The sequence below is a fragment of the Vidua macroura genome, chromosome 4, assembly GCF_024509145.1.
Source record: "Vidua macroura isolate BioBank_ID:100142 chromosome 4, ASM2450914v1, whole genome shotgun sequence".
Lineage (NCBI taxonomy): Eukaryota > Metazoa > Chordata > Aves > Passeriformes > Viduidae > Vidua > Vidua macroura.
In genome coordinates, this window is record NC_071574.1 from 1,136,837 (window position 1) to 1,155,137 (window position 18,301).

General features: G+C 42.8%; 1 protein-coding gene across 6 annotated transcripts in view; it reads left to right on the forward strand.

The window, feature by feature from the left end:
• The window catches only part of NDST4 (N-deacetylase and N-sulfotransferase 4), a 97,992-nt gene that overhangs the window by 59,863 nt on the left and 19,828 nt on the right, over positions 1–18,301 (forward strand). For all 6 annotated transcript variants that reach the window (XM_053976278.1, XM_053976279.1, XM_053976277.1 and 3 more), the window contains 4 exons: positions 4,305–4,392; positions 8,812–8,966; positions 14,853–15,038; positions 15,965–16,093. In XM_053976278.1, coding sequence (XP_053832253.1) covers positions 4,305–4,392; positions 8,812–8,966; positions 14,853–15,038; positions 15,965–16,093 — 558 coding nt within the window. The remainder of the gene's footprint in view (positions 1–4,304; positions 4,393–8,811; positions 8,967–14,852; positions 15,039–15,964; positions 16,094–18,301) is intronic.

Below are 18,301 nucleotides of genomic sequence, written 5' to 3' on the forward strand. Positions count from 1 at the left end.
ACAGGCACGGGGACCTCCAAGATCTGCAGGTTTTGCTGCTTCCCAAAATTCACATTCACAGCGTTGCCTCTGGAAGGGCACGTGTATGAGTAGGAGCCCTAAATGCCAGGCTGTCTGCTCCACACCGGGGAAATGTCAAGTCCTGCAAAGCTTGTGTCCTTCCTGTGCTTTCCCTGATGCTCTCAGTTTCTGAGAACGGCCCTGAGACACCTCTGAGTGTCCGGAGTTTAGTTCTGTTTTGCAGAAATAATGTTTAGAGGTGTCATAAAGATATTCTGACAGCTGCAGTTTTCAAGCTAAACAATGTCTACGTCTCAGAGACTTCTAGGATTTTTCCTTCAAAACTAGACTAAGTTTTCACCAGCTGATGTCACAGACACTGATCCTTTCTTTCCCAAGAGCCCTTCTTGCCTCTAATGCTGTTACCTGCGCGGGGAACAGAATGAAAGGCACATGAAACAATACTGGTTAAGAGAACGCTAGAAAAAGGACAAGGATCTGGGCAGCAATTCCCATAATGAATCCTTTTTTGGTTCAACTGAAGTTTCAGGGATCACTTGCACACACACAAGCCCACATCTGCACATCCATCTCTCTCCCTACAAACAGCCCCAGTACTGACCCTCAGTGTGAGATATGAGATTCCATTGCGTTGGCTCAATCCATGTGGCATCTGCCCTCCTCACCCCAAACACCACTGCCTGTGCCAGGACTGGCTCATGCTTTAGCAGCTCCATTGATCCACACAGACCTCTGGGGTGGGAGGAAAGCCTCTTTAATTACTTGGGCTGGCTTTCAGGTTCCGTTTTGCCCTAACAATGTCTTCAGAAATCCAGTACTGCGTTTTAGCATTGTTCTCATTTAACTTAGATTTGGAGTTTTGCTCCCCGGAGAGGCACCTTCTACCTCAGCCTGGCCAGCCCATGCCTGGCATCAAAATCAGGCAAAGTCATTCATTTGCCTTCTCTCAGGATTTGAAAACCTCTACACTTCCCTCAGCCAGAGGTGTTTTGACCTTTAATTAAAAGGAAAATTTGTTGTCTTTCACTTTCAGAAGGCAGCAAATAATGAACTCATTAAAATGAGGTTACTGTTCAGGCCTTAGAGCAATAAGAGCCAAAGTCTCATTAGCAGCTAACAATCCAGAACATAGCACATAAATAAACCTAATATGGCAGAGCAAAATGCCTTGGTGCATTAAATTTCAGCAGAATCAAATGTTTACAGTCAATGATGTCTGGGGCATGAAGTTTTAATGTACTTAATGAAGGAAAGCAAATTGCTTCCTATTAGGCATGAAATGTTCCTGCAGAAATCGCCCCAAAAAGTTTATTATGTAAATGAAGGATAGAGTTATAATTAACAAGGACATAGCAGGGAAATATCAACTTCTTCCTAATAGATGCATCAATTATGAAGAATAAAGACACGGCAACTTCAAATCTACAAAAGGTAATTATATGGATTAATGTAAAAAGCTACTGAATGCAATATAATGAAGAAACTGTATCATGTGAGTGTCAGACAGAAGCTTCACTGACAAAGCAAAGAATCAATTAATAAAATTAAATCCGTGAGTTTTGAGAGATTCCGGGCAATTAAGGGCTCGTATTTGAAAGAACAGCTTAGATTACCTTAAAAAAAGCCCCTGTATTGCTTAGTCAGGCACGGAGACATGCCTGTTTGTCCAGGCACAGTGTGCTCCGTGGCTCTTTCCTTGGCAAGGATAGTTATTAAGCATGATCTATTCAACTGTCCAAAAATAACCACCTGTGGGTTCAACAGGGACCGCTGCTTGTACTTCCACAGGCATGCAATGGAGACAGGGATGGGATGGGGACCACTGAGCCCCCAGGGAAGGGGGCATACCTGTGAGGTCAGGGACAGCAGGCAGGGTGGGAATAGCTGTGTGGCACCTGGCCTTGGAAAGGGAACAGCTTTGCAGCTGTTAAAATTCAACAGCCCTTCTCCACCCTGCAGAACCTTCAGAATCAAATGAAATAAATACCTTCTGCCTCCCATGGAGCCTGTGCAAATCCCTGGAAGGTTTCTGGCCCTGGCTGCCAGGGATATGCAGCCTCTCCACTCTTTCATTAAAGATGGGCAAGGCAGACCCTAATAACTTAAAAAGTTTTTCCATATTAAGGGTGGGAAAGACATTAGTGCCTTTCCTCCAAACAGACAAGCAGTGACAAAATAAGTTTGGACTCTCTTAGCTGACAATATCTTCTTAGCATTAAAAAGAGGTGAGGTCACGACAAAAAAATTTGAGCTGCATATTATATAAATTAATATGCATATATGGAAATTGAAATGGCAAAAAAGAAGTCTTTAGGACCAAGCCAAATCCATTTTGAGTGACAGATTTGCCCTTTAGACAGAGGAAAAGGCTTGACACACTGCAGGTTCCAGGATTTACATCTTAATCCTCGCTTTGTGTTTTTAATGAGGCCTCACTGGGCTGGAAGGCTCCCACCTATCCTGCAGCTCTGTCATCTTACTGAGATGTGAGGCGAGCAGGAGAGGAGCCCAGGTGATGAAATGATGTTTGTTCCGTGCCCCTTCTCCTACTATATGTTAAGTGATGATAATTTCTCAAGACGTTTTTCCCTCAAAGGAAAATTAAATTGATTTTGCTCAGCCCATCAGTCTTTCTCAACATATCTAAAACGCTCTAGATGGCTTGGAAAATTATGTTCTAAAATATAACGACTCAGATTCTATGCTTCTGACTTTAATGGTGTCAATTTAGTGGCAGTTTTTACCAGCTGGGGATTTTCCTCAATGGCTCAGCTAACAGTGGTGTTCATCTCTGAGATTTTGCATTTTAGTGAATATTTACTTGTTATATATTATGTAAATATAGTCCCACATGTGAAATTGTCACAGGATTGAAATAATCAACTTACTAAATGTCTGGCAAGATAGGCTGGAAACCATACAACTACCTTAATATTTAATGCTAAAGCACAAGATTTACTGTCATAAGATTACTTTATTTCCTCCAGCAAGGAGAGGAATTTGCTTGGTGACTGTTGCAGCTGATAAACACTATCTCAATTTTACATCTTCCTTGCCACCGTAAATATGTTTCTATTAAAAAAAAATCCAGGCAGATGCACACTGCCTGGAAGTCTCTTGCATTACACTCACACACCTCAGCTGCTTAAACCCTGGTTTCATTGTTTATCCTGCACTGGAGATACTTTTGGTTTCTGGTCCCAAGCAGGGGTGCTAGTCCTTGCTTAAATTAGACCAAAAAACTATTTTCCTACAAAGTTCAGGGAAATTATGACCATATAGAATGCAATCTTTTCAAATGAAGGACATTAGCTGGGCTAGGGGTGTGTGTAAACCACTGCAATCATTTTATCTTTGAACTCTGCAAGAACATGAAGATCCAATCCATAGAGTGTTATTAATAGATAATAGGTAAAGTTCTCAAGGGCCACATAATGGAGACACAGAAAATTGATGAAAAACGGAGTTTATAACCTATTCAGCATTGGCAAGGCCAATAGGGAGAGAAATGCACTCCCCATCTCACATGCAGCACACCCAAATTCCAGGGGCTGGGGATCCAGAGCAGATCTGTGCACAGGGGCCAGCTGCAGGAGCAGTGCAGAGCTAACAACCAGCAGTAAATACCAAGTAAAGCTCACACAGGCTTATCCATCTTCTCTCTTTCCCTAGTAGCTGGAAATGTGTCCAAAACAAAAAGTGGACAAGTGGCCAAGACTACCTGTTTCTTCTATAAGCAACACCCTTTCCTTCCATTTCATTTACAGTAGGCTTCTCTTAGCTTGGAGGAGAGAATAAAAATAAACATTAATTACATTAAAAATTCATTTATGACACGGACACAGCTTCTACCAGAGGTCAAACCTGAAGCTTTGCTCATTCACACTTAAGGCTGAATTTGCTATTCAGACACAGCCCAAAATGGTCCTGCAGGTAAGTAAATCTCAATGCCTTCATGCCTAGATGGCGAGTAGTAATTTTATTTTGGGGTTTTAGCACATTTTATCAAGCCTCACTAATAACCCAGAGCATGGGTGACCCAGTATATTGCTGCCTTTGAGTGGCTGGATTTGAGTCCTGCCCCAGATCACTGCCCCAGTGCATAATATCCTGGGTCAAGCCACAGAACCATCACCTCCTTGGATACTCAGGCACTCTACCTTTTCCAGCCCACCAAACTCTCATGGAACAAATTAAGCTCTCTGTAATAGTCCTAAAAAAAAATATGAGCCCAAAATAATATTAATTTTTCTAAATCCATGTTAATTTCTTATTTATTTCAGGCTTTACTAGAGACTCAAAATTTACTGCGCACTCAGGTTGCAAATTTTACCTTCAACCTTGGATTTTCAGGAAAATTTTACCACACAGGTAAGAAGGAACTTCATGCAGTTAAATAGGTGACAGAATTTTAAATCTAGCTTTAAACATTCCCTTTCTAAAAAATCAGTGACTCACTGGGAAATATATGTTCCATCATTTCAGTGTCCAAAGGGGTAAAGACACACTGTGGATGAGCTGCTCAGGTACACAACGATGCCCTTGGTGTTTTCCTGAAAGATGTGTGGTGGTAAATCATAGTGTTATAAAGGAGGCAAAGTAGTTGCAGAGATCTCTCTAATTCCTCAGGAGACAGGCCAGCACAGAAGACAGAGTAAGGTTTTCCAGGTGTGATAGGTATAATGAATTATAAAAGACTGGGAAAATCATGTCTCAGAACCTCTGAGGAGGCAGAAGCGTTTCAATGAGATGCACCAGATTTTGTTATGCCTGTGAAGGAAATCTGTCTCAGTGATCTGCAAATCAGGAGGGAAAATAAAGGAAAACATGATGAAAAGGAATTTGTATTGAAACCTGTGCTTCTGTGGAAGATGAGGCACTTCCACACCTCCTCGTCCTTGCGACTCCTTTTTGCTCCATTTCTTCACAGCACAATACCCCCTTTTAAAAAATGTTGTTTCTTTTCCTCTTCTTTTGCCTTCCCCTTTGCTGCACCTGCACTCTGGCTTCCCTGTGGTGCCATGGAGCTGTGCTGCTCCCTAGTACTGCTGAGGCAAGAAGAGACTCCCTGCAAGGGAGAACCTCCTGGCCTTCTTTCCAAGCCCCATAACCCTTGCCACCTCTGGAGACCAGCTCCAAAAGCCTCAGCTGTCAGCCCATTCAGCCACACTCACGGAGTGATGCCAGGGAAAGTTATCTGGAGCTTGGGAGAAGGCAGCAAGAGGATGGGAGGGTGAGTTTAAAACCTAGGAATGAGGCAGTCCCTGCTTTCCTAGACCGTGAGGCAGCTGGATGAGTAGAGGGAAGGCAAAATGATGTGTTTGTATCACTGTCACTAAGTCCAGGCTGTTTTCCCCTTGTGCAAGCACTTAATGCTGAGCATCTGCTGCCCAGGAAACCTCATGGACTAAAGATACAGGCTGGAGAGCCTGGGGACGACGAGAGGCAGACAGAGATGGAATTACTTGCCTGGAGTCATATAACAAGGCAGTGGCAGACCTGTGGTCAGAGAGCAGCTCTGGGGACAGAGCTACACACGCAGCACTTCACACTGACCTGCCTGTGCAGCTGCTCCTGCTGGAGATGAACTGGACACACGTGCAAGCCTGCAAAACAAACAAAAGCAGCCTGAGGCTCTGAGCTGCTCTAAAGCAGGAAGCTGCTCCGTTGTGGCCATCTCCAGAGCACAGCTAGCATCAGTCATTTGTGCCCACTGTGGAGAAAGGTGATCCGTGGAGGGGAGGAGATGGAGGAAGAGATGGTGTTACTGTTAGTATTATGACACAGTGGGCAGTGGCTGGCAGAGAATATGTAGCCTTTGTGAAAACCCCACTCCCTGACCTGCCACTATTTTTCCTTCTTTCCTTCATCCCAGCACCCTCGATGCTGTCACAGGTTTTCTGGTACAATGCTGACCAATTGCAGAGCTGCTACTGCTGTAGAGAGAGAAAGAAGGAGGATATGCATGTGTGCCCATCCTCCTAAAGCTTCCCAGAATAGCACAGAGCTACTTCCCAAGCTGAAGCATGGCCTTGGCTCCATGAAGAGGCCTGGAAGCGGCTGGGTTTTTAACAGAGCACTTCATTTACAGGGTGGGGACAGCCCTTTGTCATCTCAGCTTACTGGAAAGCTTGCAGCATATTCTCCATGCAATATGCTCTTTATTGACTCATTATAAAGAAAGCATGGAAAGGTGTTCTTTAATTACTGTACACGTGGTTTGCTGACCCACAGAGGCTTTACTAGCAAGTACTCAACTTCCTTAGTGTGACATTGTGCTGTCCTTTACAAAACTTGGATCATTTTAAAACTATGGGAGGGAGATGAGTGTGGGGATGTGTTGGCAGACTAAACTGTTACACATTTTCATGGAAAGATGCTGCTGACAACTCAGATATTGCAATACATCAGGCCACATCAGCCGGTAAACTAGGCACTGCATTAACAACATTAACAAAAAGAATGAGCAGACCCTGTTAGTTCTGCAGCTTTAACAAACACTTTCCACTTGTTCATGCTGCAGCAGCTGAAATTAACACATTCTCAGAATTTGCATTGTAGATGTACAAGATTATTGGTAGCAGCTTCCAACTGTATAACTATGATTATAGTTTTAAAATATGGGGTTAAATATTATGCACCAACAAACTTTGAATTATTACCTGTGTAAAGTGCACTCAAAGCAGACACATGCTCACCCTGTTCATAGGTTTCATGCGTTTTTCAGATTTCACATTTAAATGAAGACAGTTACAGAAAGGATGTTGATTGTACAAGAAATTAAAACCTCAAGATCCCTTGTTTAGCCTCCAATACTCCGCATAAGGGGTTGGGCAGAAATATTTAAACAATATAAGCATCAAATTCTCCATTCAAACTTTGCATGAGATTTTTTGGAACTAATACTACCTAAGAATTCATAAAATCAAACAACATTCTTTTCTAAGGTTTGCAAGAAAATTTAACCTCATAAGCAATGCCACTACCTAAGGTTAAACTTCCAACCTTTCTGCCTCACCTCTGGCATTACAGGATGGGGTTATTCTTCTTTAAAATGGAAAGCATTATGCTCCGTCATTTGTTTTTTGTTATAGTAAAAGAAGTGCAAAGTTTTATTAGGTGTTTATCTAAATTTACAAAGAAATTAATGGGCAAAAGTAGGATTTTTATTTCAAGAACCACACTCTACTTCAAAAGTTATTAAGGCACTAAATTACACTTTGACCTAAATCTACAATCTCGGATTGTAGTTCTTAATGCATTTCCAAGACCCACTTGTTTCCTCCTCATCCCTAACTTTGGCTTATCAAAGTTGCCTCACAAACTCCATTTTCTCCCTGCTCTGCCCCATTTTGAAAGCCTGTGTTAAGTTTCTTCCCTTGCCCATGCCTGAGTGACTGCAAGTGAAGCACATACCCCAAAACCAGACAGCAGTCACTCCCAAAATGCAGAGCACAGAGGGAGCAGCCACCAGGCCTTTCTTTTCAGTATGGAATTCTCTAGTAAACATGGTTGTTTTCTTTTTCCAGCAGCACTCCCATCGGTAGGAGAGCAGCTGCCTTAGAACTTGCAGAGTGCTGCAAAGAGGGGAGCAAAGGGATTCAGTGACTCTGGGAGAAAGTTTCAAAGTACTGCTCTCCTTGTGTAGTGGCATTCTTCAAAAACCACCGCAGAAATGGAAAATAAAAGCCAAGAGCTGAAGTGCAGGCACTGAACAGGCAACTCTGAATGTTCCTGCCAAGTAAACAGTGACATCCGTGGAGCATTTGCTTCCAATGAGTTCTGCAAAACATTAAAGGGCCTGTAAGAAGACAGGATTTCTATGTTTCCATCAGGAGACTGATTTTGGCAATTATTTCTTAGACTGAAGCAAAATAAATGCATTCAAATGGCAAAGAACACAAAGGAAATGTGCTATAAACCAAATATTGTTGGGTGGCTTGAAGGTGAAATGACTGGAATGTCACTTTGCCTTTCCAGGCTGTAAAGGCAGGGCAGACGTGTCTGCAGATGGTGGGAGCAGCATTGTGTCCTTTCCCAAATGGAAGATTTTCTTTGTTACAGCCACATGTCCTCACTTCTGCCTGAAGCAGATACCCTTCACTAACACAGGAGGTTTTATTGGGTTTACTTCAAGATTAAATCTGAGCAAAATTGAATACTGAACCCTAAGAAATATTTGGAAGCCTTTTGCCATTACAGCTTTGTGCTTTCCACCTAATTGTATTTTAAAACTTGCTTCACACTTTACCAGAAATTATCAGATTTTAATTAACCAAGGCTAATAAACTGGTAGTTACAAGGAGAAGAGAGGAGAAGCTTTGATAAGATTTCATTTTTATCCATATGTTGCCTTTATGGAGAGTATTTTGTATTTAACAGTGACATTATTATCAGGACAAAATGGAGAATAACTGATACCTTTTCTTTAATACTGAACATCCTCATTTGTCCAGCTTTCAAAAGACCTGGAAAACAGCATTAATATTCCTGACACTGTTTTGTCATGTTAAATCCAAGCTGCCAGGTTATGGGGATGAAAAGATAGTCTGGCATTAAAATAAAGCAAATAGAGAAAATGGGGAGGGGGTGGCTTTTAAGATCATATATGTTTAAAAAAAAGTCCTACTCTTTATATTCAATATTCCCATAGTTCATAAACATAACAGGAGCACAGTGAGACAAGCCAAGGACACCAGGGTTTTTGGCAGATTCTTCTGTCCTTAAAAAGAAACTGTGGGCCTTTCTTGCTTTCCAGTATCTTTTTTTGTCCCTTTCTTCCCTCTGCAGGCACTGAGGAGGAGGATGAGGGCGATGACCTGCTGCTGAGATCTGTGGATGAGTTCTGGTGGTTTCCCCACATGTGGAGTCACATGCAACCACACCTCTTCCACAATGAGTCCTCGCTGGTGGAGCAGATGATCCTCAACAAAGAGTTTGCAATGGTGAGTAAGAGTTCCCGAGAGATTTACTGGGATGCCTTCACTACCATGGCCATGCCTTCCCCACTGGTTTCATGCCTGTCTCATACAATATCTATATATTTACTCAGGCATGCAAACAGAGGCAGTGAGATTAGAGACTCATCCCAAACCCAGCCTGTTTGTGACTCAAACTGAATTCTGTCTTGGCCTTTCCCACTGACACAGGCTCTCTGCAGAGGGAGCAGCCCCACCCCAAGGATCCTGGCAGGACCATAGGGACCAGAACCAGTGAAAACACAGCAGACAGCAGCTGGCCTTCTAAGCTTCAGGCAGCTGTTTGTACACAGGTTGTCAGCTTGGTAAACTCTGCTGCATCCTCAGTAAGGCAGGGAGGAAGTTGCAGTGAACCCTAAAGCCTGGTGTATGGTTTGGGAGAAATCTTGATGCTGACAGAGCCAAACAAGTGAAGCTGCTGGATTTCCCTGTGCCTTTTTAAATGACCTGCTTGAAAAATGCTCTTTATATAGCTAACCTCTCGCTAATATTGACAGATAGTGGTGCTTCCCTTTTCCTCATTTGTACTCAACGAGCCACCTTCCCCCTTTGCCCAGACCTCACGGTGCTTGTAGTATTTACAGCCTTTTCAGGATAATTCTGCTGGCTTATTGCACACAACAAAGAGAACCAGAAATCTGTAAAAGCTGGCTTTGGGAAAGACACTGTGTGGTCTTTGGTGAGGCACAGAAATACCAAGCAACCAGAGCTGCTCACAGGAGCTGAGGGACACAGTGGGGCTTTCTCAGCTGCTTTGGGAACAGCAATTCCCCAGCCCTTCTCAGCTCCAAAATGCCAAGCCCCTTCCTCCCATCCCTCACATGAGCCAAGGCACATCAGGAAAAAGGCAGAGGCAAATGCCTGAACAAGCAGTTGGAAGCAATTTATTCCCTTGTTTATGGAAATATTTCCCTACCAACCTTTAAAGAAAATTAATTAAAAATGGCTTAACTGTTTACTCGTTATGCCAGACTTCCCCCCTTCCCATCTCCTGCTTGGCAGGATGACTTCCTTTCCTTTCTACAGTTCTGCTTCCCTGTCAGCCTCATTCCTGGCACGGCCTGTTCATGCCTTTTGTGTAGCCTGGCCCAGAGACCCAAACAAAGCTGAGATTTTAAATGCAACAGTAATTTTTTCAACAACCCATATCTCAAAAAGACACAGTCCCTTCATCTTTAAACCTATGGGGAAATTCTCCTAGTATTTTCAGGAAGCATGAAGTCGTCCAGGTCGAGCCACCTTTGGGAGTAAAATCTACAGCACAGCCTGAAAACAGAGCTGGTAATGGAATCTGCTTGTAACTTCAACTGCAGAAAGATAAAGCCCGTGTCCTGAAGGGTAGAGACTCCTTAGGGTGCCTATAAATAAGGAGCTGATGTCAGTGAAAAGCTGCTGTTATTACACTTTTATTTCCTGCTAACATTTCAACAGGGGTTGTATCAACCCCTTGACCTTGAATCTATATGAGCTGTACGATTTACTTATGAGAACATTCCTTTTCAAAAGGCTTCCTCTGAAATTCTCTCTTGTGGGAGAAATCCATCTTCCCGATATGACAGCCTCCCTGATAGCTATCAGAGAGGTCCCAGCCTTGACTTCAGAGCGGGTTTCATTCCTCCCTGGCTTTCTCATCCTCACCATCATGTCTTATTTGAGAAACAAACTCCCTGCAGCTGCACTTCTCTAAGCCCTCCAAGTTAAAGCAAACCTCTTTCCATTCTTTTTTGATGTCACAAGGTGGATCCAAATTTAAATTAGAATAGATAGAAAAATTGCTTGATGTTACACGTGTTTTGTTTGTTGTCCTCCATCTTTGTTTAATATTCTACTCAGGAGAGCACAGCTTGATGCTGGTGCCATTTTCTCTTGCATTTCTCATTTATTGACCATAGCTCCCTACCTCCTGTTTTGGCTCCACATAGAGGTGACACTTTGTGTCAGCTTCTGCAAGGAAAGCTGCAGTAATTATTTGGAAGTGTGATCACATTAATTCTTCACCTAATGTGCTATTTCTTTGTTCACTTTTTTTAAACATGGCTAAGGAGATAACAGGGTTTTCAGGAAGGGAAAGCACACCATTATATCCAAGAACAATATACTCAAGGTTGCTGAAGATTCTAAATAACACACAAAAGTTGTGTTTATTAAGATCTTTTGGCTCCTCTGGCTGGTAGATAAAAGCCTTGGCTCTGTTTCACAGGGCTTTATCCACACCTCCTAACAAGGTTCTGTAAAATGGGAGCTTACAATTGCAGCCTGCCTCAAACAGCTCTGTCACAGCACGCAGATAGAAATCAGGTATCTAACCAGTTCTGTACACACAGAACTAATTGCTAATTAGGTATCTAATTGCCTTGATTTCAGTGCAGATAGGGACACCTCTGTGCATCTGCCTTCAAGGATTCCCATCCACCTACACTGCTTGTGAGCCAGGAGACTGCCCTCACCCAGAGCCCTTCCAAATTGCTCCATCCATCCCTGAGAGATTTATCATTTCCACTGCCTAAATGGAGAGAGGAAGAAACTTCCTCACATCCTGCAATAAATGTCATTGTCCCATTGCTCTGGATCTGGCAGGCAAGCAGGGGAAGCTTTGCCTGGCAAAATCCTTATCCCTGTGCACCTGAGTGATGGGCCCCACAGCTGCACCATCCGTAGCCCCATTCCCAAAGTCCTCACTGCCAAATCTCTCATCAAGCACAAGATCCTCAGCCCCAGAGGGACAAGAGACAGAGATTTTGACTGTGGTAAGCTAAGTCACAGGCTACCCAAAGCTCTGCTATCCCAATGTCATCCTATTTATGGAAATATGGATGGTGTGTTCCAGAGCCTGCCTAAGGAAATGGGAAATCATAATTATTTTGATTATCAGTTGGGTTTGAGTTGATCGTTTTTTGTGGTTTGGGTTTTTTCTCTATCAGAGAATCCCAAAACCCTTCAAAGATGCTAATGAACAAAATCTCAGATTAAATTTTACAAACTGATAATTCCTCAAGTATTGTTCTCCTTGTTTATAGGCAATGCAATGGTACACAGAGAGGCAAAAAAATTGCTCAAGGGGAAGTCTCTGATAGCATATTTTCCAAAAATAAAGCAAACCCAGCTTTCCCTGCCATCAACAACAAGATATTCCTTCTCCCCCTTTGTACATCCTTATCTGACAAAAACAAGTAGAATGTATCTAATCCAAAGCCTGTAGCTCTTTATTCCATCCTTTGGATTGCTTGCTCAGTGATTATCTTCTGTGCTCATTTGTGAGTACAGAGCCCAAAGCACAGCAGAGACGGGGCAAAAACTGTCACTGGCTGTACAAGGCAGCTGTGAGCTGACAGGAAGAAGAAACAAAGATGTAAAACTAAACAAATCAATTGAGAACCTGTCCAGCAGCACTCCTTGGCTCCCACCTCCTGCTTACAACCAACTGCAGATGCACATTAGCACATCCTCCGCCTGCACCTCTTGAGCTGCTCAAGCCACAAGTACACCAGGAGCTTTTAATACTCCAATTAAACCCCAACGATGTGAGGGCCCAGTGACCGCACAGCCAAGGCAAAGCATCTACGTGTGATGAAAAGAGCCTAATTTGTCCCATTATTAATAGCTGTACTTAACGTGGGGAAGGAGAGATGCCCACTGGAGATTGCCTCTAAAAATGGGCTGTGAATATAGGATAACATCATCCTGTGCAGCAGGATGAGATTTATTCTGCCTCACCTTATTTTCTTCTGAAATACTTATTTGCTGCGTCACCTGCTATCAGACAAAGGCAAAAGGTTGGGCAAACTTAGCTGAGGTTGTATTTAGTTTTTTCATCTAATAAAAGCCTTCACACCTGCACCTTGACTGACTTCATGGAAAGACCTACAGTAGACATAGAATTTAATAAATTTAAAGTTTGCATTCTTATTTTCTCTGACAATGGCAAATCATACCTACATTCCGAAGTAAACCAACAAGTACAAGTTTTGAAATGAAAAAAAAAAAAAACCCAATGTACATCGTGAATGTAAAAATCAGGAAATTGTTCCTTAGAATACACAGGAAAAAATGCTCAGTACGGGTATTTCTCGTATCTTGACACAGCGGTATACTCCTCCTTTATCACATGAGTTTTCACTCCCAAAGTAAGTTTAATAATAAAATGAGAGGAAAAGGAGAAAAGTGCAACAGAAAATCACTAAAAGGGGACACACAGCATTTTTTCCTCCCAGGTAAACTGCAGACAGAACTGCCCAAAGAAAATACAATTATTTAATAGTTGTTTCTTCTTAATTACATATTGGCTATCTGGGTACCTGATGTATTTCTGTGATGAACTATGTAGTGAGCAGGTTTTATTCAGAGGCTAACTTGTGTTTTATGTTGAGAACTCCTGAAAAACTGCCTGACTTTATTTGTGAATGGCACATCACCGTTTCAGCATTCTGTTGCTATGGCAATCCCAGCATCAAACAGTAAGGAGATAAACAGGATCTTACACATGTTCATCCAGATCCCTGCTTTGGGATATGTCATCCAGAGCAGTGTTCATTGTCAACCCCAGGACACATCTGCCTTACATCTATGTCTCTGTGTACTCCCTACCCCACATTTGGTGAAGGTTTGTACATAAAAGCTGAGACAGGATATTCAGGTTAACTGTTTGACAGTCTGAGCATCACAGACCTCTCAGGCATGGCAATAAATGGCCAGATTTAAAGAAATCTTTTGATACAGCTTTTTCCTTTTTACATGTCCATGGCAAAAAAAAAAAAAAAAAATAGAGAACAGGGTGATTTACTGTCTGTCATTATAGAGCTATTCCCCATTCCACCCTTAAACTGACTCATGCCTCTCAAGTAGGTAACAGCATTAAGTAAACTGAAATTACATTTTGTTCTCAGTAAATTACAAAATAGAGAGTTCGGGTTTCTCTTTTAAAGGATCAATCAGTAACTTTTGAGGTCTTTACTATAAGGAGTGGATCATTTAAAGTGGTTGCATTGTGCGATGTAGGAATGAGTGTTCCCTACAGACTTAACTTAATTTTTGCCAATGAATCAAAACCCTTTCTTTGTTAAGTACTTGAGGATGCCCAGCAGAACCTGCTGTTCCTGGAATTAAAGTAATCAATGGATAATATGAGCAAGAGGAAGGACAAAAAACCCCATAAAATAATCATCTCATATTTTAGCCATTTCCCTCTGCACATCAGTTTTAAAAGAGTAGAAAAGAGCTGACGTTGTCCGGTAGTACTGGGAGCAAGATGAATTTGTGTCTTTGGAAGAGATTTGCAAGATAACCTATAGATTATATGATGAACATGCACATATTTCCATATAGAAATGGAGCTAAATGTAAATATTTATAAAATGTTAAAGTAGTCCAAGCTATTTTTTGCTACTCTCTTACTACCATGGAAAAAAATAAGGAGGTTTAGGAGATATGCAGGATATTTATTTATTAAACTAGGAAGGAATCTTTCTCCTATGCCAGAACTAGGAAACAAAATCCCATGTATGTCACTGCAACATTTTTTTCCATCTGTTTACTAGCTTAGTAAATGAGCAGCAGTGGTTCACTAGATCACCTTTAAAAGGAACCAGGCAGGTAGGATGCATATCAAAATACGTGCAATACGCAACAGAACAGGAGGCAGGCCTATTCCATGCAACAGCAATGGGCCATAGTCCAGGAGGATTACTCCTCAAACTGCAGTTCCCTCCGCCTGCCCTCCCTTCCAGCTCGTGCTACAGTAGGTACAGCTCTGCCTAGGGACAGCAGCTCTGCAGTGCCACTGCGCGCGGCTTTGAATAAGGACACGGGGGTTTTCAGTGTGTCCCTAACTGTGTCCCTCCCTGTGGCGCCCCGCAGGAGCACGGCATCCCCACGGGCATGGGCTACGCGGTGGCTCCGCACCACTCCGGGGTGTACCCGGTGCACGTGCAGCTCTACGAGGCCTGGAAGAAGGTGTGGCACATCCGCGTCACCAGCACGGAAGAGTACCCGCACCTGAAGCCTGCACGGTACAGACGGGGCTTCATCCACAATGGCATCATGGTACACTGCATTTCCATGTTCATAGCCGTAGTGCAGGGACCCCAGAGGGGCTGCTTTTACTGGAGGCCTCACGTTTGCCGGCACCCTTAAAATTCCCTGGGATCCAGCGGCTTTAAGGCTGCCAAAAGAGTGCATTTGTTAGGCAGTTTAAGAGAGGGGGAAAAGCAAGTCACGCAGACTCGGGCAACTGCAGAAGTATTCCTCAGAAACAAAATGTGCTCGTGGCCCCAGCCACTACCGACCGAGTCATGGCTGCACCCTGTGAAATCATTAAACTGCCTAAGACCTCTGTTCCCAGCTCTGCTGCTTCTTTATGCATGAAAGGATTAGAAATCCATCACCTGGGAAGGTGAACAGGTGGAAGTAATCTCCTCCAGCACTTCTGCAAGGCTGAAGTTTCAGCTCTGCTCCTGAAATTCCCAGAGGCAGGACTGGGACACCGGCCCGTCTCTTACACCCTGTGCATGTGTGCCAGGGGAGAGAAGGCTCCTCCCATGTACTTAAAAGTACACAGAGGACAGGAAACCTTAGCAAGCCCTTTGGCCTGCCCTACCAGCCAGCCGCAAACCCCTAGGCTGGGTGTGCTGAAGTGAACTGACAAATATTGCAAGGGATGGTTTAAAGTCCCAAAAGCTAATCTGAGTATTGCCTGTGCATACCAAGTCCAAATTGCGATCCCCTAAACAAGGCAGAGGGAGTGTCTCAAAACCAAATTCCTGCAGAGTCCAATGACTGCTGGAACAGACTCAAAATCAGCAGTGTTTTTACACATGTACTCTAATGCTCTACTAAATGCAGGTTTTGGTTGTTGTTTTAACTGGGTAACAAAATATAAAATATTGAATTGAATCAAGGGAAACAAAAGTCCTTCCCCGGGTCTGTTATGGCACTGCAATACCTGTAAGCTGCTGTTCCTCTGTTCCCAGGTGCTCCCTCGACAGACCTGTGGCCTTTTCACCCACACTATTTTTTACAAGGAATATCCTGGTGGTCCTCAGGAGCTGGACAAAAGTATCCGAGGAGGTGAACTGTTCCTCACCATTCTCCTGAACCCCGTAGGTACCTTCTTTTGCTGTTTTTTGGATGTGCTGACTAACAGGGAGGGAGGAGGGAAGGAGATCAGGTTGGGAAATCAAAACCAGGACCCCTTGCTCTGAGGTAACAAGCAGTTCAAGAAGAAAGGAGAAAAATATCTTCTGCCAATTTCCAGCTAAAACTGTATGTGCAACAAGTTCCTGGGAATTGCATTAATTCCAGCTCCTTATTGTTTCCCAGCCTGAAGCCAGGTCCCCCTGAGAGACATGTCTGAAGCTGAAACTAACCCATGAGGGTAGAAAAAACTCATCTTGTTCATTTTTATTTTTCCTTTTTCCATGAGCTTGGCTCCTCAGGCACTCTTCATACAGCTCAATGGAAACCCCAGGGCTCAGACCTGATATCATTCCTTCACCACCAGCTCCTAAAAAAAAAAAAAAAAAAAAGGTTTTGAGCTAAAAAAACTGCCTGGTACCATTTAAGACAGAGACCTAGAGGTGCAAGGATCAAGGGAAAGAGCCAAAACCCCCCCATATATCAATTATTATTTTCTTGACATTGTCCTCCCTCCTTCCCATTGCACCCAAACAAGCTGCACTAGGCACAAGAAGAATGTCCCTTGTCTTGCCAGGTGGCCTCATTTTCAGTGAGTTTAAACTGCAGTATTCATTGACTCCTCTGCAGAGCTAAAGAAACTTCAGGTGGAGCTGACTCCCAAATCCAGGTCACTTTTATTTAGAGACCTAAATATAGATTTTTGGTGTTATACAGTTAGAGGCTTGTGAGTGAACATTTTGGCTGGGTAAGTAAGTTGGTGTCCGAGTCCGATACAGTAGTCTTAAAGAAATGGAACATTTCTATCAGGAATTTTTCTACACCATACACATGACACCTCATTTGAGAATAAAACAAATCCCTCTTCTTGATCCTGTCTCCCCATTAGTTGCAGTTCTCTCAAGCTGGCTTTTCTTCCCATACTGTCCTGAAGTGTAGCTTGGAATTCACACTGAGCTTTATCATACTTGGACGAATACCTGTGCACTTCTCACTCATGTGAAGATTTCCTGAGATTTGGGCAGTGCAGCAGCCTGCAGCAGAGCATGTAGAGCTCCTAACCCCACAAGCAATGCTTAGAACAGTCCAAATTCCTCAGCCAATCTGTGTCCCAATAACTTGAGAGTGCCCTAGATATTGGTGGTGGTATTTGAAAAAACTGCAATGATCAACTTCTGATTAAACAGTTTTTCAAGAGGTTTATATAAACTCTGTCCCTTCCTCAGGTCATGGTAGCAATTTCAGCAAATGTATTACAAACACATATTAAGTTCAAATACCAAAAATGTTTGTGCTTCCATGAAGCAATACCACACAGATGGTTAAATTAGAAAGTGCCCAAGGGACACTGCATTGGAATAAAGTTTGCACAGAGATTGTCAAGAGGATCTACTGATGGATTTTTTAAAATGGTTTCTACTGAATACTCCGTGGCTCAGAGAGATATTTTCACTGTCTAATTTATGAATCTTAAAGATGAGTCATGTCTGGCAGAGATGATTTAGTAGTAGGCAGAGGAGGGATAAATTCCACCAAGACAGACAGAAATCAAACCAACTTCCTTGGAGTTTTAATGAGGGTTACAAGAATCCCAGGCAGACCTTTCCAGAATCCAGCTAAGGCAGCAGGCTGCTCAAGTCTGCAGATTGGGGTACTTACTCTTTGCATAAACACTTCAAAGCAAAGCTCATTAAAGTTAGTGGGGAAGGCTCAGCAAACAGACTGGGCTTGAAATAAACCCAAATAGTCAAACTCTTTCAAAGGCATCAATCCGGTTCCCCTCTGAAGGGTTTCCTTCATTTGGAGGCTTAGAGCAATAACAAGGAGATGCAGATGTATGTACAAATAAGAAATACAAATACAGTTTGGGGCAGAAAATTAAATATTATCTTATTGGACTTTTGCTTTACTATTTAATACAACTCAGAAAAATTTCAGTTAAAAGTTTCTTATCTCCTATGCCAGACCAAAGCTGGATGTTCAGAATTAAGTTATAATCATCTTTGATGTTATTTCCTATGTGGTTTGACAAACATCAAAACCCAGTTAGTCACTAAATCTTAATTAGGACAGACCTCCCAAAAGCTGTAGCATCAGCACTTGCACAGCAGCAGTGAAAAGAGAGCAGCAAAACCACCACACCCACTGGAAAGAAGAGGGGAAAAAAAAAAAAA